We start from the raw sequence: 16,803 nt of genomic DNA on the forward strand, positions 1-16,803 counted from the left end.
TTAAGCTTAATTTTTCAAGGTTTACATACGAGAGTGTCACAATTAATCTTTAACTGGCATGCGGCAGGATTAGAAGACTACACATTCTTTAGTCTAGCAGATACTGCATAATTAACCTATAAAAAGCAACAGATACAAGTTAAACATTGCTAAATATAACAGAGTATCCTTAAGACATATTAAAGGGACTGCGAAAGATATTTACAAGAGCCATCTACCTCAGCTTGTAAATTCTTCCAAATAAAGATAGGTTGCTTTGCAATCAAGAAACACCTCACTGTAGTTTCCAACGAAAGAAATGAATCACCACACAACACGCTCCAAAGAAGGTAGTTTATACAGAGGTAAATACCACAAGTTAGAAGACAACCATGCACCTTTCTGAAGCTCTGCACCACTACGTGCTGCACTGGACAGGTGATCGTTTGGAGCCGTGACAGCGTTAAGAGCTTCCATTTAGAAGCTTAAAACAACCATCGAACTTTGGGAGCCAGATGTTTGTTTCTGCTGCTAGTTACTCATGTCTGCCTTTTCAGCACGATGCTGAAGAACAGAACGGCCGCACATCCCCTCTTTGTTCCAGCCCTCGGTTAGGCCTCCCAGGAGTCAAAGGCAGAATGGAAAAAAGTTGACCTAGACACTGAGTAATATGAGTGCACTGTACTGATAACCAGACCCTGAGAATCAGGGTTATAATAATTAAATCTCAAGCTAACAGATGAATAAAGTAGATGAATTATTTCCACCAAAAAAAAAAAAAATCTTAATTGTGCTCATTCAGAAACATCCACACACACCCAACAAATCAACAGTTGAAAATGCTAAAAGATGACATAACTGACAGAGTGATCACAGGATTGCGAGCAGGCGACTGTTTCAGGTCCAGATCTGCTACCGACACGCAGTGTCCGATTCTCCCACAACTGCATTTTGTCCTAGCTGTGATAAGGGTTCCTTGTGAAATAGTTCATTTAAGGAATTTTGGTTTTTTAACTGTGATAAATGGCAATTATATACTGTCAGCTTATACAATTGTTACTCTACAGACTTCGAAAATATTCATATGACCACAAATTACATTACTTAAAAATCTCAAGTAACCAGACAAATCTTAATATATAGGTTACCAGATACTTAACAAGTGCAGCTTCAAAAGGCTACGATATTAAACTGTCAAGAGACAGATTTTGATATTGTTCCTTTATCAAGAAACAACAAATACTAGACAGAGGGCAAATTCCCTGACCTGAAAACCAGAAGTGCCACAATAAGCTACAAACACTTATCACTTCTTTTTAAGGCTTTGACATCAACCTGGTCACTGCTGACACCGAAGCAACAGCCTTATCTTTTGAATCCTAAAAGGCTTTATCCTCTGAAGCCTACCTGAAGGAGCCATATAAGTGTAACATTTATTATTGTGGCATAAAGACAAAACATTTTGTTAAGTTATTTATAGGTGCAAAAGCCAACACAAGCGTACTGCCCCAAAGCCAAGACTGGAAGGCTATTTAACATTTCTTTAGGGCTTGGTGCTCAAGTCCAAAGACTTACCAAAATTCTACACAAAGGGCTGCCAAATCCTATTTAATGGTTGTGAGTGAGAAACACAACCTGACTGATCAAGTGTTTACTTGTAATATCTTGACTAAATATCACAGCCTTCACTAATTCCAGTTTGCTATTAAAGATGCAAAATAACAAAGCAAACAAACACTTTTGATGTACGTAATGAAAAGTTTTCCTAATTTTGTGATTAATCATGATTTATTCTGGTGTCAAAGTTTCAGTACTCACCCCGCAGGTCAGAAAGCATCACTGGTTTAAGCACTTGATGTGGATTATTGCTTGTCCAGCCATTATCATACTGGAATGGAGGGACTAATAATTATTCTTGATTGGTTATAAAAAAACGATACCTGGATCTTCAAGAGGAGGCAGGGTATGTATTTCCCTACCCAAAATCTGGAAAATTCTAAGTTTGTGTCTTAACATAAAATTGCTTTTACCTCGACGACTGTACAATGTATGCCAAAGCTCTCAAGTATGCTGAAAACAGAATGCCTCTGATGAGCTCCACTCCACCTTATTACAAGGTGCTAGGAGAAATGGCCAACAGGTCCTTAATTGAACCAATTAGATCCAAAAGCACACAAAGGATTTTTTTATTTTCCAGAGTCAATCCCAGATCAATAACAAACAACTAGTAAATGTTCCAGCATATTCTTAAGCAAGCCATTCCCTTGTACAAAAAGTATCCTGTCCACCTAGTACCGTGGGTGAGCTGGTTGTTCTTCTCTCCATTAAGGTGCAGAATAGTTACCCTCTAATTTTCTGGAACGTGCCTTTACCATGCTTTGGACACTGGCAGCCACAGCAAACTTCTCCAGATTTCTAACTTGAGACAAGTGTGCGAACACTCACCCCATACACCTTCCTGCACCTCTCCTGTACTTGCTTGCAATGCAGCTGGGATGTGGCCTCATGATTCTTTGGTCTACAGTTGTTAAGTTATTTAAAAATAAAGATATATACTTGAGATATGTTTTGAAAACCTCGCCCTATATTTTTTTGATTCTCTCTACAGTGGGAACATTAGATCAGCTCACCGTGATGTGAACAAGAGTTTTTTACAACCTTGAACCTGCCAGATCAGTGTTCTTCCTTAACACGTGCCCTCAGCTGGCAGGAAAGTCCAGGATTTCATATTGTCAGGTGGTATCCATCGCTCTAGGAATTCATTGAGCAATCCCCTGAACAGCAAACAATATTAAATATATCTCAACAGGACTAAAATCTGCAAACCAGCTACCATCTCCACAAGAATCCTCCAAATCCTCATTATTCCTGGGTTTAAACTAAGTTTCCAAGACTGCTGTTCAATACTACTCTCTCCTGAGTAGCAATGCTGGCTTAAAAAGCCACTACTCCCCTCCCCCCGAGTGTTATTTTTAACCTGGATGATTTCAGTGATCCCATTTACAGCACAGCCCCACAGCTGTAACAGGACCGAGGAGCAGCAACTTGGGTGCGAAGACAGGAATAGGTGGCTAGGATTAAGATGGAAGAGATTGGGAATTTCTCACGCTAGCATTTTCACCCAGGCTGATGCACCATCAAACTGAGACCCCAAAGACAGCAGCGGCCTGAGGATTTCAGCTAGAACAAAATCTGCAAGGCAATTTATGTTTTCAGTATTTCTTCCACATGACACAAACTTACTCATCTCTGGTCGTCTTCCTCCAGGTCCCGAGAGTCACAAGATTCACTATCATCCACAGCCTTTTGCCCTCCCCAACTTCCACAGACACGAGACACTTGCCCAGTGAGGCACTCGCTCTCTTCTGTACCTGTGCTTCAGATTCAGCAGTTTCATTACCCTGATGTTACCTCATCTTAAAACAAGGTTTTAACCACCTCTTTAGACCAAGATTTAAATCTCTACACATGTTAGTGCTTAAAATCTCCCTCAAATATTTTTGAGCTCTCGATACAGTCATCCCATTTTAAGAAAAAGTCCAGTAAGCCCTTACAATTCTGTATCTATTTCAAATCATTGCACAAGGAAAGACGTGAAAGCAGATTTAGGAAATCTTGGCACAGCAGCCTGAGAATGACTATGAGACTTCAGGGCTTTCATCAAACATTCTGGCTTTGAAGCATGAACATGGGGAAGCTTTCGCCTTTCAGAAAAGGCAGGAGACCCAGCGTTTTCAGTTTGCACACCCCTTCCCACTATTAACCGAGCCTCTGGCTTCACTGACTTCAAGCTTTTCACGACACTGAGGCCTACCAGCTTACCGTACTACACCGGGGGAGTTCTCATTTAATTGCATACGTGGTAGTTTGTCTTTCCAGCAAAATCCCGAGCCATCTGAATGGCTGGATATAGATAAAAGCAGCACGCTGGAGGCTGAAAACAGGAACAGGGTGCTCACTACGGATTTGGGGGAAGCCGGGGATACCAGCGAGGCAGATATCCGTGGCTCCGACCGCTCCACGCCTAACCTACATACAGACTTTTGCTAGCGGGGCCGTTCTGGCAGCGGGCAGGCGGGAGAAGAGCCGGGGACGGTCCGAGCCGGGGGGGGAGCGGGCCGGGCACCCCCCGTGCAGCCCGAGGAGGAGCCGCGGGGCCCGCGGCGGCGGGGCGAGGCCCCCAGCCCTTCCCCGGCCGCTCCCGCTCCTCTCGGGGGCCGGAGCGGGGCAGGGCGGGGCCCGCGGGCTGCCCTCTCCCCTTCCCCGACGCCTGGCCCCGGGATGGGGGGGGGGGGGGAGGTATATATACATATATATGTATAGGCTGAATGGAAAGAGAGGGCGGAGACCGCGGGGCGGGGGGGGGGCAGCTCTAAGCGGCCTCCCTGCACCTGCCTGGCCGGCTCCACCGCGCCGAGGGCCGGGCCCCGGCGGGCTGACGGGAGCGGGGGGAGGCCCTCAGGGCCCGGCGGAGAGGAGGGGAAGGGGAAAGGGGGGGGGGATCGGGCCCCCGCTGGCTGACGGGGTTCCCTCAGGGCCCGGCTGAGGGAGGGAAGGAGGGGGGGGCCGGGCCCGGCGGGCTGACGGGGCTCCCTCAGGAACCGGCGGCGGGAGGAGCGGGCTGAGGGAAGGGTCCCCTCAGGGCCCGGCGGCGGGGGGGGAGGAGGAGGAGGGGCCGGGCCGGGGCCCTACCTGCACGGCGGCCTCCAGCTTGCCCTCGAAGGTGAAGTCGATGAGGTCGGGCTTGAGGCAGAGTCCGTAGTTGAGGGGGGACACGTCGGCGGGTAGCCGCTCGAAGGGCCGCTTCTCCGGCATGGCGGGGCGGCGGCAGGGGGTGCGGGGCTGCGCCCCCCCGCGGCGGGGCGGCGGGGGAGGGGGCGGCGGAGCGGGGCGGGAGCGGGGAGGCTTCCTGCCGGCGACGCGGCGGCCCCGCACCGACACACCGAGAGAGAGAGAGAGAGCGAGAGAGAGCGGGCGAGCGGCGGCGGCGGAGGAGGAGGAGGAGGAGGGAGGGGCGGGGGCGCGCGCGCGCTCCCGGCACGAGGCGGCCGGGGGGGGCGGGAGGGGGGGAGAGAGGAGGAGGAGGAGGAGGAGGAACAGCGCGTGCGCGTGCGCGCGGCGGCGGCGGCGCCACGCGGCCGCGCACGTAGAGCGGCGCGAGCGCGTTGCGTAAGCGGCGCGGGCGGGGCGGGGGCGTCCCGCCTCGCTCCGCCCCGCGTGCCCGGTGGCGCGGACTGCGGGAGCGGGGGTCGCGCTGCGGGCGGCGCGTGCGTCGGAACGGGGGCCCGGGGCGGGGGGGGGGTGTCGGGTCTGGCACGGTGCACCCCGTTAACGGGGGCTCCCGGCGCCCCCGGTACAGAGGGGGTCTGGCACGGTGCACCCCGTTAACGGGGGCTCCCGGCGCCCCCGGAACAGAGGGGGGTCTGGCACGGTGCACCCCGCTAACGGGGGCTCCCGGTGCCCCCAGTACAGAGGGGGTCTGGCGCGGTGCACCCCGTTAACAGGGGCTCCCGGCGCCCCCGGTACAGAGGGGGGTCTGGCACGGTGCACCCCGTTAATGGGGGCTCCCGGCGCCCCCGGTACAGAGGGGGTCTGGCACGGTGCACCCCGTACAGAGGCGGGTCTGGCACGGTGCACCCCGTACAGAGGGGGTCTAGCACGGTGCACCTCTTTAAGGTGCTCTGAGGGGGCTGAGAGGTTGCGTGGGGGCTCCCGGGGTGGAGGGGTCTGGCAGCCCCGGGGGGGACCGGGGTTGCACCGGGGTTCAGGCCTCCTGGGAGCTGCGCCCTGCATGGGTGCTCCAGCACGGTGCCCCCGGGCGCAGGGAGCTGCGACGTGCGCCCTGCAGCTCGGACGGTCGCCCGTGCTCGGGTCCGGTGCGGCCAAGGGCATGGCATCGCGTGGCAGCTCTGTCCCCCAGCAGCAGGGCAGGGCCCGGTCTCCTCATGGCACCCATGGGTGCAGGCAGGGCTTAGAGGCCATTCAAAGTCTGTTTGGTCCCACGTCTTCCAGGAACACGTCCTGCCCGGTCTTGCCTCACCGCAGAGCTGGCCTCAGCGTGCGACTTGTCACTGCTGCTCCGTGGCGTTGCGCTGGTGGCAGCTCTAAGCTCCAGGCTGGCAGGCGGCAGCACCCGGCCGGCCACAGCAGCCCAGATCCGAGCTGGGACTCGCCTCTGCAAATGTTTAATGAGCTCCAATATGTTGTGTCCTGAGTTTTTCTGTCAGTTCTCCTCTATATTTTTTTTTTTTAATTGATTACTTTTTCCCAGCACTGAGCAGCCGGCAGGTCCCACGCCAGCAGCACGCTGTGCACGCCGTGCAGGTTTGGGTTTTTCCCGGGCCGCTCATCACCCCTTCCAATCCTCCGAGCACGCACTCGGCACCATGCAGCGTCTGGCCCTTGTATCTGGAGGACACAGCTCCCTTTCTCCCTGGGTTCCATCGCTTCTGTGCTCCCCAGGTCCAGATAAGGCAGCACTGCTTACAGAGCTTGGGGTATAACTCTTTATCGCTAACGTCCAGCGTTAAAAAATCGTGAGATCAGCTTAAACCTCTCGGACTTTGCAGCAAAAATACAGCAGCGTGCACGTTTGGAGCAGAGGGAAGGTGTCCTGTCTTCCAGGCTTGCTTTACTTGTCCAGACAGCTATGTGGGGTTGCTTTTCTCCCCACCCTGAGCTAACAGCCGCTCTCCTCCTCCTCCCCGTGCTTGAACCGCAGCATCAAGGTGAAACCTGGGTGTTGCAGGGCTCCTGGTAAAACCCCAGGGCTGCCGACACGTGTGCAGCCCTTCGTGGGCCAGGCTCACATCCTCGTAAATAAAAAAAAAAAACTAGTCTGAAGCTCCTGAGCAGAAAGGGGCTTCTCTGCTGTTTCCCATGGCCAAGCAGTCGCTGCTGCCCACCCCGGGGTACCGCAGCCCTTCGGGGCTTTCCCTGCTCGCCTGGGATCAGCGGAGCGTTGCTGAGGCTTGTGGAAGATGCTATGTAAGGAATCCGTCTTAAAAAGCTATGTACGCAATACAGCGAACAGTATTTACAGGGTAATAAATGTCCCAAGTGGGTGATGTTGGATGGCTGTTTGGGTTTGTGACAAACACCAGCAGGAAGTTTAAAAATTCTTAATAAAGACTTTATATGGGAAAAAGAAGGGCGAGAAATTGAATTCCTCTGGAAGAGGGGAGCCTGCGCCGGCAGCCACCGTGGCTTTCCCCACACCCGGCTTGCGAGGTGAGAGCCACAGCCCAGCCCGCTCTCGGCCCCGGGACCTGCCACGGCAATCTGAAATCCAGCAACTCGGCCGCTGCCTCCTGCCTGGCTCCGTGTGGCGTTAAACACGGACCTAAGTAAGCCTCAGCCCCCCGAAAGGAAGCGTGCTGTGTCTTTGTGGGTGCCACAAGCTCTCTCGTTTTAAGAAGGAAGCACAGCTCACAGAGGCAGGAAATCATTAATTGCCTTCCACCCCTAGAAACTGCAATCGCTCCTTTTTTTCTCCCCCCCCCCCCCATCCCCCCAAGAGATTTATTTTTTGCTAAAAGTGGTACCTCGCTGTTTAAAATATAAGTTAGCGCTGAGCGAGAGAGGGAGCGGGGATTCGCTGAGACCTGGAGGAGCCGGCGGCACGAACTGGGGCACGGAGAAAGTACAGACAGCTCTTAGCACATCGTTATAAAAACCAAACGGCTGATGAGCCTGGGTTCATCTGGGGCTTCTGCGGGGCCCCCATTGTGCTGCAGAGCCCCGAGGAGGGGAAGGGAGACAAGGAAACAGCGGGAGCCGTGCGGGGGGTTCTGGCAGCTGCCGCCCTCCCCTTGCTCCTGCCACCATCCCCTCCCAACGCCTCGGTGGGGTGCGAAGCCCCCGCCGGACAGCCGGACACGGGCAGACCGTGGGGTGCGGGCCCTACGTGGGGACATGTCGGTGCTGGGACCTGAAGCCGGGGAAAATTTCGTCGTTGTCGTTGCAAGCAAGCTCACGCCTGCGATGCCAGTGGGGTGCTGGGGAGAAAGTCCCGTCTCCCCCGCAGCGAGGGATGGGTTGGAGCGGTGACCCCCGTGGTTCAGCGTGGGTTGGGTGAGGAGCCTCCGTGCGTGGTTTGCAGCCAGGCTGGATGGAGGAGGACTCAGCCCGGCCGTGCCACGCTGGGGATGCCCCAAGGCCACCGTGGCCGGCCGGCTGGGAGAAGCCCAGCCATGCCACAGTTGTGCTGAGAGACCTTGCCGGAGCAAAAAACCCTTCTCCTTGCCTCCGTTTTTGATGCCCTGGCACAGCTCGTGGCCACGGGTGAATCTCCCGGGGCAGAGCCATGGCTGGGCAGGCAGCAAGGTCAGGGGCAGGATAAACCTATTCCTGGAGCAGAGCTGCTCGCCACCGCGGGAGGGAGGTGGAGGGGGATTGTCTCCTCTGAGCTTTAATTCCTGTCCCCGATGGCTACGCGGGTCGCTGGGTGCCCTCCCGGTGTGCGCCCGGCGCTGGGGGCAGCGAGGAGGCTTGGTGGCCGCACCGGCCGCAGGGCTCATGCTCAGCAAAGGGCTCCGGGTGCCTTCTGTGGCTGCTGGTCCGCGCGGGAGATATTGTTAGATGACAGATGCTGCTGTCAGCAAGAATCCAGAAAGAAAGAAAGGAAGAAAGAGCGAGCCTCCACCGAGAAAGCCGGGGGGAAGCCGCCTCCTCCGCCGTGGCCCGACCAAACCGGGTTCTCCTGCAGCGCCAGACTGGGGAGGGCCTGGGGACAAACGGACGGGGTGGAAGCCAGGAGCTGTAATTAGCCCAGAGACTCTGCAGTCACCAACCGCTGTCAGTGCACCATTTTAATTAGGGAAACAAGGGAAAAAAAGGGGAAGAAAAGAAAAAGAAAGATCCCAAGAGAGGCTTTTCTTTTCTTCTCTCTTTTGCTGGAGTTTTTGCCGTTCCTGCCGAGAGCGGGAGCAGCCGGAGGGCACCGGCTAATCCTGCCTCGCAGGTCTGGGCCGGCGGCTTAGGGCAGGAATCTCTGGTATTCGGGAGCACGGGGACAACAGCACGCTCGAAGCTGCAAAGTGGCTCCTGGAGCTTCTTGCTCCGCAGGCCATTCCCGGGAGGTTGGGAGGCATTTTGCATCATTTCTCCCTCTCGCTGCGTGGCGATGCATGCGTGCAGGTCTGCCCGTCGCCCTCCTGCCTCGCCGTGTACCTGGGGTGAGTTGCACAAGGATGGAGACAAATGTGGCCGAGCCCCTGCCTGGAGCTGGCGGGGACGGCTCAGCTTTGGGCGGGTGCTGAGCACGTCCCACTTCTGTTGATGCTCAGGTCCCTCCAAATCCCAGCCCTGATCCCGCTCTCCGATGGGACAAATCCCTGCGTGGTGGTTTTGCAAGGGGAAGGTCACACGTGGGCTGGGGGCACCGTCAAGTGGCATCTCCAGAGGCCAGTGCTGCTGGGGCGAGCCCCGGCCCGAACCGCAGCAGGCAGGGATGCTCCTGAGCCGTGCTGCCCAGCAGCCTCCCACGGCGAGGACGTGGCCGCAGGGGGCTGCCAGAGCCCTGAAACAGCTGCTCACGGTGGTAAAACTGGCTGAGATGGTATCACAGGGCAGCTCTGCAACCGGGAAAGCCAGACGGGCTGGGAAAATCTAGCCCCACGAGTCCCGAGCCGTGGGAAAGCATCGGGGCGGTGGGGCACTGGGGCCGGTGACTCAGTCCCAGCTGCTCCAAGAGTGGCTCAGTGGCCCTGGGGGCTTCAGCCTTGTTTTCCGGAGGGGAAACCAGCTCCAGTTTTCCTGCCAGGGGTGCAGCGGGGAGGATCCCCCCTCTCCTATTTTTGAGCCCCCCACGAGCATCATGCCAGACTTTCGGAGCTGCTGCCAGGATGCAGATGCAATCCACCCACCCATGGGTGCCTGGCTCCCACCGTGCCCCCCGGCAAAGCCCCGCAGGGCCACTCCTGGCTCGCCCCGCTCACACCGGCACAGATAACAGCGTGGGCTGGGATCAACGGTCTCGGGCACAGTGGAGCCGTCACTACACATTAACCAGCTGTCCGATGGAGCAACTCTTCCTCGTAGCCAAGATCAACAGTCCCCAAAGCAAACTGGGAGCACGGCCAGGCGAAGCGAGCGCAGCCCAGAGCTTCCAGACGAGCCCCTCGCTCCCGCGGGGCCGCCCCGGGGTTCGCACCCCCATGCTGTGTTTGCCTTTGGGTCTGCAAGATGGACCAAGGCCTCACCCTGCAGCTGCGGGCGGGTGCTGAGCATCCCCGGGCTCTCCCTGGGGTTCCCGGAGCTGAAATTTCAAGAGAAGAGGTTTTGGGATAAGTGGGGTTTGCTTTAGGGCATCGGTGCTGCGCTCCCGGAGCTGCTGCATCCCGGTGTGCCAGGCTGCTGTCCCGCGGGACGTTCGGATGGGACCCCTGAGCTCCCCCCCCGCCTCCACCGGCAGCCCCGAGCGTTGCTGCAATCGGGAATGCCAAAAGCATCAGGCACCGGCTGCCGCTGCGCCCGGAGCCGAGCTGAGCTGCTGGGGGGGCTGCGCAGGTCCCCGGGGAGGCTGGGAGGGCTCTGCAGGTCCGGGGGGGACAGGTGGGTGCTGACACCCCCAGCATGGGGGGGTGCAGGGGGGGGTCCCTCGCCTGTCGCACATGGCACGGGGGCGGGGGGAGGGGGCCTGCACCCCCTTTCTCGGTGCACGGGGGGCGCCCCTTGAGCACGCTGCAGGACATCCCCCCCCCCCCCGTACTGCACCAGGCACCGGGGTCCCCCCCCCCCGCCGCGCGCTCAGGGCGGAGCCTCCCCCGGCCCCCGCCCCCCGCGCAGCCGATGGAATTTTCCACTCGCCGCCGCGGCGCGGGCTCCCGCCGGCTCCGCCCCCTCCGCGCGCGGCTCGCCTCGGCCCCGCCTCTCCCCGCCTCGGCTCCGCCCACGTCCCGGCGGGCCGCGCGGCGGGAAGATGGCGGCCGCCATGAAGGCGGGCTTGGGCCGGTTGGGCCTCCGGGTGTGCTGGCAGGTAGGGCCCGGGAGCGGGGCTGGGGGCCCGGCGGGAGGGACAGAGGGGAGCGGGCTGAGGGGATGTGAGGGGCTGAGGAGCTATGGGGAGGCTGAGGAGCCACGGGATCTGGGGAGTTGCTGAGGAGCTACTGTGGGGAGTCAGGGACGAGGGAACGTGGGGAGGGCCGTGGGACAGGGAGGGCTATAAGTAGTGGCGTTAGGTGTATTTACAGCTGCTCTGTGTTTGGGAGATGCGAAGGGAAATGAATCAAGATGTTGGTGTTGTTTCTTGGCCGTTGGGCTAACTCCACGGCTTTGTTATTTCTTTTCCTTAGGCTGCAGAGTCCGTGCTCCGTCCTGCTGGAGCAGCTCCAGCCTGTCTTGTTGTCCCAGTGAGAACGAAGAGGAGGTTTTCTGTCCCCAAATGGGCCAGAGAACTGACTCCTGAAGAGAAGGAGAAGAGGCTCAGGTCTTCGGGGATCATATTTCCTGAGGAACGTATAGAACGGACTTTCTACTTGGCCTGCACAGGTGGTAGAAAGCCTGCTTTGGTCTCTCCTCAAGGGCAAAACTAATGTAAAGTAGCAGCATGGAGCAATTAGCCTAAGCGGTGTGACCATGCTGGCAGAGAGTGTCTGTCTACAGTAGACTGAATTACGCAGTCTGCCTCCTGGTGAGGGATAGCAGCTGCCCTGCTTTACCTCAGAAGCGTGTCAAGCTGTTGGCCCCTTCGTACCTAGGGACAAGGAATAGCAAGGGAGGTCACGTTCCCTCCTGCTGAATGTGTTTTCCCCTCCTATCCTGGGCTGTATGGAAAAGGAGAGCAGATAGCAGGCACCCGTCACTGCTGACAAGCTGTGTTAGACTAGCAATTCTTTGCCTGCTCCTATTTAATCTCACAAACATTTTCAGGCAGGAATCCTGCTACTCCAGCCCCCGGCAGCCGGGGTGCTGCCTCTTTGTTTCTTTCATTTTGCTGTTTTTGAGCCTCCTCCTGACCTTTCTTCTCTCTCCTGCAGCTGATATTATAGACCCTTATGTCCCTCCTGAGGGCGATGCCCGCTTGACTTCCCTATCCAAAGATGGGCTGAAGCAAAAGGTGGAGAAGCTGAAGCAGACTGCTGCCTCCCAGCTAGCGTACGTACCTCCTTTTTAATTAGCCTGTGGCGCAGAAGTTTTGCTCGGTTCTGTCTTGCAGTGGTGAGATGGCACATTTTGTTTTCTACCCGCTGCTTCCGTTGTTGCTGCTGTACCGCTTAACCAGGAGTCCCTGGTGTGAGAATGAACACAAGGCACCTATCCTGCTGTGAATGGATGCAGCGTGCGCTCATTTTCTTGAGGATTCTTTGGGTTTGCAGCACTATGTCTGTTTTACGAGCACCTAGAGGTTATGTCTTAGTGGGGGATCTCCAGTTCTCAGTTGCTCCCTGGTAAAAGCTGGGCTTGCACCGGATAAGATGGCTGTCTTCATCTGAAACGTGCAAGACGGTTCCAAGTTGTTCTTTACTTACTGTAGAGCTTTTCTTGTCTTTTCAGTCTGCGGAAGGTAAAAGATCATGATCCAGATTTCAGCACTAAAACCTTCCCAGAGAAGGCGCAGGAGATATTTATCGAAGCTCACAATTGCCTGGCAAAGTAAGACCCCTTCTCTGACCCATGCGGTGATGTAGGACCAGCTTCTCTTTGCTTATATGCTCTGTTCTTCTTCCTTGTCTTTCTAATCCTTGTACCTCCTCTGCAACAAGTACTTTATCTTTTTCTGTGATACTCCATCTCTGTGAAGAGTAGAGTGTTGGAGATTTGGTCAGTACCCTCTTGCTTTTGAGAATGAAAAGCAGGTTGCAGAAAATTCATCTTGACCTGAGCTGCAACGGAGATGAGCTGTTGCACCACTAGTGTTATCAGCAGATGAGTGGGTGGTTGGTGCTGTTCAGAATCACGCTGCAGGGAATTGTTTGGATATGAAATGATACTCCACTGGCTTGCTCCACTTTCCAGTAATAGAACAGATTCCAAAACTGCATCATTCTTGGTTACAATTCCAAACATCAATAAAACGTTTAGGTCATAACTGGCTTCCAAAGGATGTTGTTGTGTCTTTCCCTGAAGTCTTGTCAACCAGCTTGCGTTCATGTTCTGATTTCGTGCTGAGATCACAGCTGAGAATTTTGCTTTTTCTGTTTTGCCAGTAGATCGTGTGTCTTCTGGGGAAGCAGGAATTTGTGAGTAAGCCTCTTTACAATATGTGTATTCAAGTAACAGGGTGTGTTTCACTTGCAGTTTTAACAAGCAGAAACTTCACTCCCTGGTGACAGAGCGCTGCTACCCAGTAAGTGTTTATCTGGATGTAGCATGTCCTTGATCTCTTCCATGGACTTTAAGGCTCTCTAAACCTGATCATCTGTCTCATTTTTTCTCGATACAATAAAGACAGATCTGGGAGGGAAAGCACAAGTCTAAGTAATAGCTAATGAATAAATGCTTCATTGTGTATAGTAGTTTGCTTGTCATTCAATTCACATCCTAATTAAGTTGGTGCTTATTTTTTTTCTTTATAGGAAATGGTTCGTGGGAACAGGTACAGGACCATCCGGTGGAGTTTTGTGGAGTCGTTGGAGCCTCCAAGGGTGGTTCATGTTCGATGCAACAGCATTGTGAATCGAGGCAACCTGTACGGCCAGGTGACGGTGCGGATGCACACGCGGCAGGTACATCCCCTTCTGCCCCTTGCGTTTCCCAGCTGACTCCGACCTGCTGCCAGCCCAACATACCTTTCTTGACTCTTGTTACAGATTCTGGCGATCTATGACCGCTTTGGGCGGCTGATGTATGGTGGGGAGCAGGTACCCAAGGACGTTTTGGAGTATGTCGTGTTTGAGAAGTACTTGGTCAACCCATACGGCACATGGAGGATGCATGGCAAGATCGTTCCAGAGTGGGCTCCACCGAAGGACCCCATTATTAAGGTAATGCCACCAGGAAAAGGCACCAGCATGGCCTGTGCCTGTGAAACATAGGTCCCTAGTTAATTCTGGACAAAACCAAAGCTGAGCTTCCTGTAACGGGAAGGTGACGGATAAATCTGCAAGCAGACCTGTTTATTAATGTGGCATTATCCGCCTTTAGCACCTGGAAGCTGTAATAGGAGGCTGAGGTCATTTAACACGTATGTGATAATTTAGGGGGTTATTGCTCCCTGTACGTAGCCTGGCAAAGTGATGCAGGTGCTCTGTCTTCCTGTGTTACTAAAAACAGGTCCTAGAGAGGAAGGAGGTGAGAACTGTAGTGTAGTGCAAGGCATGTCATCCCTTTCCCGCTCTGTGTCCTCCCCCATGCTGCTGCCATCTGGTCATCTTCCTGTGCAAGGCCTCTGCATTGCCAGAACCCCCTGCTCACCCTTTCTCATGCTCTGTAACGTAAAGAATTCCTGTTACAGCAGTTCAGAGCTGCTCTGTGTTGTGCTCATTTTGTTCCTTGCTTTTTCAGACGGTGTTCATTCCTGGCCCAACCTTGGATCCCTCACAAGAGTATGAAGAAACAAAGTAGGAAGGTCCAGAGCCTGTACAGAGACAGCAGTGCAAGCAGCCCCGGAGGGAAGAAGCGGAGAATGCCTGTGGAGGTAGCGAGTTGGATATGGCTGTGCCTTTCCAGTGAGCAGGCAACAAACAAAGCGGCTTCAGAAATGGACTCCAGTCACTAAGAAGTTGTCTTTAAAGGAGCAAGAGGGGCCTGGGAGGGGGATTCAGATGAGCTCTGAGAAGAGCTTTACTGTGTCCAAGTAGACTTAGTGTGCTGCAGCTTAACCCTCTCCGTGTTTCTGTGAAGATGAGAAATCTGTTCTCTTCAGGGCCGCTCTCTAGGCTAACCTCTGTCCTGAACTTGCCTTGCGAGAGCCCTTGGCAGCAGAAGCCTGTCCAGACATGGAATACTTGGCACTTCCACGGGAAGTGTCATAGACCTGGTGGGCTTTCATTAAAACTTGCAGCAGTAGGTGTTGGCACTTTCTTTTCCTGTCCTCTTTCCCTCTCTGTACTGATTCCCGGGCTGCCTTTTTTTTTTTTTAACAGAAAACAGGGAAGAGCAGCAAGCACACTTTAAATCAAATTCCCCTGGGTGAGTACTGTAACTGGACTCCTGCCGAGTGGGTGCTTGTTAATGGCCAAGCTTCCCAAAGGGGCTGCAGCACAGCACTGATAACTTAATAAAATTTTTTGACTCCTAAGGTCAGCGTTTGTGTCAACCAATGCCTTCTTGAAAGGCAGCATTTCTCATAGCTGATGGGTTATGGTGCATTTGTTACAGAGGCTCACGAATTCAGCGATGGGATGTTGTTAGTGAGTGGCTGGCACCATCCTGTGGACATGATGACATTCGCATCGGGTCCCCTGGTTTTGCAGGCTGTGTGGGTTGGGAAAACACGTACCCAGAGGTTACCTTTTTCTGTGGCTGGGAGTAAGCCAGTGCACTCTGCTAATCTGTTCTTGCTCTGTTTTGCTCAGATAAGTTCCATTTACTCCTAGTCACCGAGCAAAATATTCACTAGTCATCAAACGACGAAGCATTTTCTTTTTCAACCTTGTCTTGCTTTTTAACTCAGCCATTTTCCAGAGCTTGTGAGAATTAAGTGCATTTTTTCTTCTTCCTTGAAAGAGATTTTACAGAGCGTGCTGTAAAAGACTTATGGCTCCTTATGCTTGCAGAGTTGTTCAGTGTTTCTTGTGAACGGTGTTCTTTTGAAAGGGCAGAATATCATCTTTATGCTCTGTTAGGAGAGGAGCCAGCAATGGAATCCCTTTCATCTTTTTGGAAATCAGAGGGGTGTCACAATCTGTCTGCCTTTCCTGAAAGAACCTACTATATTGAGCCTTCTGCCTACGCTTCATTCATGAGCTGAAGAGAGATTCAGTGCTCCAGCATATGCGAGCTGGGCTAGGAGCTGAAATAAATTAGTGTGAGCTGCCTGGTTTTTGTCTGGTGTGACTCGGGCAGCTTACAGGCAGGTATGGACGTGACTCCTCGACCAAGACCTACGGACAAGGTTCTTCAGCTCTGGCTCTGAATGAAAAGAGCGTGTTTTCTGGTGGAGCGGCTGGCTTTTCTGGCAGAATGGCCTTTCCTTCCAGTCTACCAGTGCGTGGCTCCCCGTCTCCTTTGCCAATATTCAAACCTCTGCAACTAAACCACTTCTGTTCCTGGGCTTCCTTCACAGCCTCACTGCTTTCTGTTGTACCTCTTCCTTGAGCGTATTTAGTATCTTACCCACACCCCATAAATCAGCCACTAAGTGTGCGCTCTTGTAGATAATACTTTTTATTCTCTGTATGTACACTTACTTACACAATTGGATGATCAATTTGACATTCAGCGCTGAAGACCACAGACAGCACGCTACAGCAACGCCACTTTCTAAGGAGAGTGGAAGTAAACGACAGAGGAACGGCAGGACGAGCCCGGAGCCCCAGCCTTGCGTGGAGATCAGAGGGAGAACCGAAACCTTCACTTCTCCTGTCTCTTTATTTGCTTCCATCTAAGCAGCGCAGAGGGACAAATCTGGGGAGACTGGAGGCTTTGTTGTTTCCCTCCTGCTGCCTTCCTGACCCTGAGGCTTCTCCCCGCGTGTCCGGCTGCGTCCCTTCCCTTTTGCATTTGTGAGTGGGTGGGCTGGAGTAATGGCGAACCCGGGAGCCCTGTCTGATGCTCTGGAGATCGTCGTGCCTCCATGGTCTCAGCATCTTCTCTGTCATGCAGGAGGCTGTTTGCATCTCTGCCCCAAAGGAATGGGTCTTGCAAATACAGGGAGGGGTTGAAATGTGGGATGACAAAAGGCATCTGGTGCTTCTGCAGATGGGCTGTAAAAGTGAAGGC

General features: G+C 54.3%; 2 protein-coding genes across 4 annotated transcripts in view; one reads left to right on the forward strand and one right to left on the reverse strand.

Annotated features, from left to right (window-relative positions):
- Positions 1 to 4,945, reverse strand: part of NPEPPS (aminopeptidase puromycin sensitive) — a 39,827-nt gene extending 34,882 nt beyond the window's left edge. Inside the window, exon 1 of the mRNA XM_050911708.1 lies at positions 4,672 to 4,945. Coding sequence (XP_050767665.1) covers positions 4,672 to 4,794 — 123 coding nt within the window. The 5' untranslated portion in view covers positions 4,795 to 4,945. The remainder of the gene's footprint in view (positions 1 to 4,671) is intronic.
- A 5,955-nt stretch (positions 4,946 to 10,900) lies between these two features.
- MRPL45 (mitochondrial ribosomal protein L45) lies at positions 10,901 to 15,179 on the forward strand. Of its 3 annotated transcripts, none has more exons than XM_050911722.1 (8): positions 10,901 to 10,957; positions 11,274 to 11,469; positions 11,958 to 12,075; positions 12,475 to 12,573; positions 13,219 to 13,267; positions 13,497 to 13,646; positions 13,731 to 13,904; positions 14,425 to 15,179. In XM_050911722.1, the coding sequence occupies exons 1-8, from the start codon at positions 10,901 to 10,903 to the stop codon at positions 14,482 to 14,484; spliced, it is 903 nt and encodes a 300-aa protein (XP_050767679.1). In that variant the 3' UTR covers positions 14,485 to 15,179. The 3 variants fall into 3 exon arrangements, with proteins under 3 accessions (XP_050767679.1, XP_050767680.1, XP_050767681.1); XM_050911723.1 differs by having other exon boundaries at positions 10,901 to 10,945; XM_050911724.1 differs by having other exon boundaries at positions 10,901 to 10,945; positions 11,283 to 11,469.
- The last annotated feature ends 1,624 nt before the right edge of the window (positions 15,180 to 16,803 follow it).

The sequence above is a fragment of the Gymnogyps californianus genome, chromosome 28, assembly GCF_018139145.2.
Source record: "Gymnogyps californianus isolate 813 chromosome 28, ASM1813914v2, whole genome shotgun sequence".
Taxonomy (NCBI): domain Eukaryota; kingdom Metazoa; phylum Chordata; class Aves; order Accipitriformes; family Cathartidae; genus Gymnogyps; species Gymnogyps californianus.

Excerpts from the sequence above, each read along its gene's own strand:
- MRPL45 (XM_050911722.1), top strand. The coding sequence starts at position 10,901 with ATGGCGGCCGCCATGAAGGCGGGCTTGGGCCGGTTGGGCCTCCGGGTG. Across the intron at positions 11,470-11,957 it reads TTTCTACTTGGCCTGCACAG|CTGATATTATAGACCCTTAT; the intron begins GTGGTAGAAAGC and ends TCTCTCCTGCAG. Across the intron at positions 12,574-13,218 it reads GCTCACAATTGCCTGGCAAA|TTTTAACAAGCAGAAACTTC; the intron begins GTAAGACCCCTT and ends TTTCACTTGCAG.